The sequence below is a fragment of the Triticum urartu genome, chromosome 1A (genome assembly GCF_056163025.1).
Source record: "Triticum urartu cultivar PI428250 chromosome 1A, HENAU_Tu73, whole genome shotgun sequence".
Taxonomy (NCBI): domain Eukaryota; kingdom Viridiplantae; phylum Streptophyta; class Magnoliopsida; order Poales; family Poaceae; genus Triticum; species Triticum urartu.
Window position 1 is genome coordinate 10,355,217 of NC_141873.1, and position 5,768 is coordinate 10,360,984.

The 5,768-nt window shown below is 46.9% G+C and overlaps 1 protein-coding gene and 1 pseudogene across 1 annotated transcript; both read left to right on the plus strand.

Annotated features, from left to right (window-relative positions):
* Positions 1–926: 926 nt before the first annotated feature.
* LOC147988287 (uncharacterized) lies at positions 927–2,492 on the plus strand (annotated as a pseudogene).
* Positions 2,493–2,891: 399 nt separating this feature from the next.
* Positions 2,892–4,783, plus strand: LOC147988288 (serine/threonine-protein phosphatase 7 long form homolog). The gene is made up of 6 exons (XM_087532539.1): positions 2,892–3,028; positions 3,103–3,442; positions 3,538–3,951; positions 4,039–4,334; positions 4,424–4,598; positions 4,739–4,783. The coding sequence occupies exons 1-6, from the start codon at positions 2,892–2,894 to the stop codon at positions 4,781–4,783; spliced, it is 1,407 nt and encodes a 468-aa protein (XP_087388665.1).
* The last annotated feature ends 985 nt before the right edge of the window (positions 4,784–5,768 follow it).

Genomic DNA, 5,768 nt, shown 5'->3' on the forward strand with positions numbered 1-5,768 from the left:
AACGAAGGGGATGCAATCCTGATGCTTTAGTTCTTCCCGTCGTGAAGGAGGTCACTGCACATGAAGGCGAGGGTGGCTACGATCCTGGTCATAGCAGTGTAGGGAGGCAGTTATCTATGTCAAACGCTGGAGATGATGGTTACGAACAAGGACAGAGTAGTCAGGTAGAAGGAGGAAATGCTTATGGTTATGAATCAGGGCAGAGTAGTCAGGTAGAAGGAGGAAATGCCGATGGTGATTACAATGGCGAGGTGGACGCTGACGAGGTAGATGGGCACATGCAGGACCAGATGGAAGAAGAAGACACCGATGTTGAAAGGGGTCATGCCGATGATTCTGACGAGTCATCTGCAATGACCGTGAATGATGGACATGATTCAGCCTGGCAATATCACCAGAACAATATTGCGACGGGTGCTATGTATCCGAACAAGCAAGCCCTGAAAGATGCAATAATTAACTGGGCAATGTCAATAATTAACTGGGCAATGTCCATGCAAAGGGTTTTCACAGCTCAGGTGTTCAGTCATAAATTCCTGACAATGGTATGCAAGAACGCATATTGTCCCGCCAGGGTGCACAGCTTTCTCCCTAAGTATGGCACAAGTTGGGTGATAAGTGACTTAGTTAATCACACTTGTCTTATTCCCTGCATCCCTCAGGATCATGCCAGCCTTTCATCCACGCTTATCGCTCAGTTGTTTTATGATGAGATAGTGTAGGGCAAAGCTATGGAAGTGAAGGCAGTCCAGACAAAAGTCTTCGCCAGGTTCAAGTACAGAATTTCTTATGGCAAGGCTTGGAGGGCTAAGCATGCGGTGCTTTAGGGGAGATTTGGTTCTTATTTTGATGCATATGACTCTGTTGTCCAGCTCCTCCACACCCTGCAGCAGCGGAATCCAGGCACCTATATCGATATCCAAGACATGTTCATGCCAGAGTTCCCAACTGTGAGGGTGCTGCATCGTCTCTTCTTCTCTTTCGATGTATGCATCGAAGCTTTCTGGCATTGCCGACCGGTGATATGTGTTGACGGTACTTTTCTCACAGGCAAGTACAAGGGTCAGATCCTGACAGCCATAGGTCAAGACGGCCAAAATCAAGTCGTCCCACTCGCATTTGCTTTTGTGGAGAGTGAGAACATTGAAAGTTGGACATGGTTCTTCAGGCAGTTGAAAATATCAGTTGTGAAGGAGAAGCCCAATGTGTGCATCCTTCATGACAGGCATGCAGGTATACTCAGTGCGATAAGGACACTGACAAACCCAGGCCCTGAGGAACAAGTTCCATGGCAGGACTTGCAGAGCCGTTGGTGCATGCGCCATCTGGGGGCTAATTTCTTCTCACAGTTTAGAAATAAGAACCTGATGAATCTGTTCAAAAAACTCTGCAAGCAGAACCAGCTATGGAAGTACAATTTGATACGCGATAGACTTAATGTGTGCACGCAGAGACACGTGAGGGATAGGAAAGCTGCAAGAGATGCAGCGGTGACGGCACATGTTGAAGAAGTAGTTGCACAGTTGGCAACAGGAACAGCGGCCGTGGAGGAGGAGCCTGTTGGGCTATGTGACCTGCCAGGCTTTGACCCACCTGGTACTAGGAGAAGGCTTGGGAGGTCGATTAAAACCTTCGAGTAGTGGATAGACCATGAGCCTCAAGAGAGGTGGTCTTTGCTACATGACACACATGGAGCACGATACGGTGTCATGACAACAAACCTTGCAGAAACATACAACTTTGTCCTCAGAGGAAACCGGGCATTGCCACTTACAGCCATCATTGAGGGTATTTTCTATGGCACCATCAAGTATTTCAGAGATAGACGTCAAAAAGCAGAGCAACATATCTTCAACAACCCGAATACACGGTACTGTGAAAGAGTCACGAAGTACATGAAAAACAAGATGCAAAAAGCTAGATCACACACTGTAGTCGCCATCGGTAATCAAGAAAGAAGGTTTGAGGTTCGCTTAGCCAACAACAAATTCGGATGTGCAAATGAGTTGAGGACGCATGAGGTGAAAATTGGTAATGAAGCCTGGCCAACGTGTGAGTGCACATGCAACAAACCGAAATTGCTTCACCTACCTTGCTCACATGTACTTGCTGCTTGCGGGCAGCTTGGAATGGACGCAATATCGTTTGTGTCTCCATTTTTTCTGAAAGAGTCTGTCCTCAATACCTGGACAGGTGAGCTGATGGGTTTTCGATCAATGGGTAATTTCAACAGCGTCAACCCCGCTGAAAGGCGTTACATTCCAAACCCAGAGCATATGCGTACAAGTAGAGGCAGACGGCATTGTCGGCGCATCCGGAATGATATGGATGAATCTGAAGCAGGAGGTCCGACTAGGCAATGCATTCTATGCAATGAATTTGGCCATAGGGACACTAATTGTCCCACTTTCGTCACTGGGCGTGGACAAGGCAACCGGGGAAGAAGAGGAGGAAGAGGCAGTAGAGGAGTAAGGGTGAGAGGAAGAAGTTAAGCTAGCAGTAGTATGTTCTGAATTTGTATTAAGTGTGGCACTATGTTCTGAATTTGTATTAAGTGTGGCACTATGTTCTGAATTTGTATTAAGTGTGGCACTATGTTCTGAATTTGTATTAAGTGTGGCACTATGTTCTAAATTTGTATTAAGTGTGGCACTATGTTTTGAATTTTTATTAAGTGTGGCATTATGTTCTGAATTTTTATTAAGTGTGGCACTATGTTCTGAATTTGTATTAAGTGTGCCACTATGTTCTGAATTTGTATTAAGTGTGGCACTATGTTCTGAATTTGTATTAAGTGTGGCACTATGTTCTGAATTTTTATTAAGTGTGGCACTATGTTCTGAATTTTTATTAAGTGTGGCACTATGTTCTGAATTTTTTTATGTGCAGGAATGTCAGGAATGTGGTTGCTGAATGGGGACATTGATAGGGGTCATCGTGGTGCGATATGGTATGAGCGCAAGCTTGAGCCTCTGGTCACTCGCACTCCTAAAGAAAACTGGATGATACACCCAGGATGGCTTCAGCGGTACGTGTTTTATTAATTTGCACACTGACATGCATATTAATGGGAGACACTAACTAAAATGTTCTCTGATGAAGGTTGAAATGGGCCGGCCTTTTACCTTTCGCGCGTCTGGTTGAGTCTATCCCGGGTGAGAAACGCATCACCATCGACGGGTCCTTGCTGAGCTGCTTAGTGGACCGTTGGAGGCCAGAGACCCACACGTTTCACTTCCGATGGGGAGAGATGGCTCCTACTCTGGAGGATGTGTCACCTTTGCTCGGACTACCATTGGCAGGTCATGCCATAGGACTGTTGGACGCACCGGCTGGTTGGGAGCGAGCCCTTACACAACATTTTCATGGTGTTTTTCCGGATGCTCCGGATCCCGTATGGGAGCATCACGGACCTAAGTATGAGTGGTTGCTCAATTTCCGGGTAATTTCCCCAACCTCTTATCTTCAAGTTATCGTGCATATGGTTTTACAGAAAATAACTGCGGCTAACTAAAACTTTCTCTTTGCTTAATGCAGATCCAAAACTTCCGGGCGTCGTTGACTGCGGAACAGATCACTCGGAGCCTGGAGGCCTACTTAATGTGGCTTTTCGGCAAGGTGATGTTCACAGAGAACCATGTCACCACTATTAACGCGCTCTACATCCCTATGGCACTCGAGATAGCGAGCGCTCAGACGGCGGATCAGATCAGACAGAGGAGTTGGGGTTCAGCGGTCTTAGCGGCCACATACCGAGGTATGTGCAACGGTTGCCAGCTTACATCGAGAAAGCCAGCCCTTCTTGGATGCCATCTATTCCTACAGCTATGGTCGTGGGAGAGGTTCTCTATAGGGCGACCAGATGTACGTGTTCGTGAGCCTATAGACGCCATGTTTGATGCTGATGGCATCGACATGCCTACTTTCGGTCTGTGTTGGACACGTCGCGAGGTATGCACCGTGTTATAGTTTAACGTAACTTTTTTCTGCACAAGAGATAGTTCGATGCTAGCGGCTACTAACTTTTGTTTTCTGCAGAGACGCTTTGCTAGTGATCAGACCAGGAAGGCATACACAGCATTGAACGAGCAGTTCGATGCGTACACCGGGGTCATCTGGCAGCCCTACACGGAAGCAGACATACAAGCGAGATACCCTGGTGGTCTGTCTGTGCTATGCACAAGGGACCGAGATTACTGGATGACAAAATCAAAAATCATCTTCGATGTCTTCGTCGAGGAGATGGCACAACAGAGGGTCAAGAGGCAATTTGGTCTTCTGCAGTTGGAGCTGCCTCCCCCTATAGAGAACCCAGTGCCAGCACACATCCACAGGTATTAACTAAATTTTCAATGTTGCATTATCTTTCATAGTACTCCATTCGAAGCTTTAGGTAATTGTTGAACACACACCACAATTTTAGGACGACAAGGAAGGGCATGACTAGGACAACTGCTGACTGGCTAGTTAGACTAGAGCCGTATGTTATAGAATGGGAGAGAGCAAACACACATCTATGGCACGAGAATCACAATTTTGATCTCGATAAATTCAATCTCTATTTGCAGAGCTACATGACCGAAACACGATTATGCATCGTTGAGCACTCCCACCCAGAGGAGATACTGGATCCTACTCCGTCGGATATGTACCCAAGCTATGACACTTCGGGCTCTAGGCAGTACGCGGCAAGATATATTTTCTTTAAGTAATGTTGTCACATACTTTGACGTGCAAGAGACATACATTATTAATCGTCATGGAAATTTGCAGGCTACCTTGACACACGAACTCTACCAGGACGTGACCACCTTTGGACGATCACTGTCATCTGGACCTCTTCTTCAGCACCGTCCAGTGCTACAGCCCTTCTTGGAACGAATTCAGAACAAGATACGGACTGTGTACGAGGCTATCACGTGCACCCAGAGAACCGACGTTGTTCAGCACCAGCAGCAGCAGCCGCGTCACTCCATGCACCGACATCAACCACGTCCACGTCTAGCACATCAGCCGACAACCAGGCCACCCCGTCCTGACCAACCTGGCAGTTCAACGTGGCAGCAACCACAACAATATGGTCCCACGTCGAGCTTCGTGTTTTCTCCATAGCCACAGCAACACGGTCCCTCGTCGAGCTTCGTGTTTTCTACACAACCACAGCAGCACGGTCCCTCGTCGAGCTTCGTGTTTGAGCCAGAGCAGCCGTCACAACCAGCAGGTAAGTGTCTTCATTTTTATTGTTTTCAATATTAATTGAGGCGACCTCATTCTTCATGACTAAACGTTCCATCGTGCAGGAGCCCACGGATATCATGCGTCTATGTCAGCATCACATGATACGTGGGGGAGTGATCAACATCCCGAGGAGAACATACATGCTCAGATGTCGCAGCACACCCAGTGGATGAACATGTATTCGACTCCTCCACCAGGCCCCACACAGGATACACAGCATGACCAGGGCGAGTCTGAAATTCCTCCTCGTAACATTAGGCCACCTAACAGGTTGGGATGGTCTCCGCTTCCAGATCCGCCTCCCCACCAGGCCAGACGTCATCACTGACGCTTCCATCTATCAGTAGAGACATGACCATCTACTTATGTATGAGACTTATGTATATTCTATGTATGAGACAAATGACTATGTACTTATGTATGAGACATATGCCTACTCTATTTTAGTACTCTGTTATCCGAACTACAACATCATATTTAGATAGAACATAATGCTCGTACAACAAGACAGTATAAACAACTAGATAGAA

Bases quoted from the DNA above. Each gene is read 5' to 3' on its own strand.
- LOC147988288 (XM_087532539.1), top strand. From the start codon at position 2,892: ATGTCAGGAATGTGGTTGCTGAATGGGGACATTGATAGGGGTCATCGT. The intron at 3,952-4,038 runs GTATGCACCGTG...TGTTTTCTGCAG, and splicing joins TGTGTTGGACACGTCGCGAG to AGACGCTTTGCTAGTGATCA. The intron at 4,599-4,738 runs GTTGAGCACTCC...TTGACGTGCAAG, and splicing joins CCGAAACACGATTATGCATC to AGACATACATTATTAATCGT.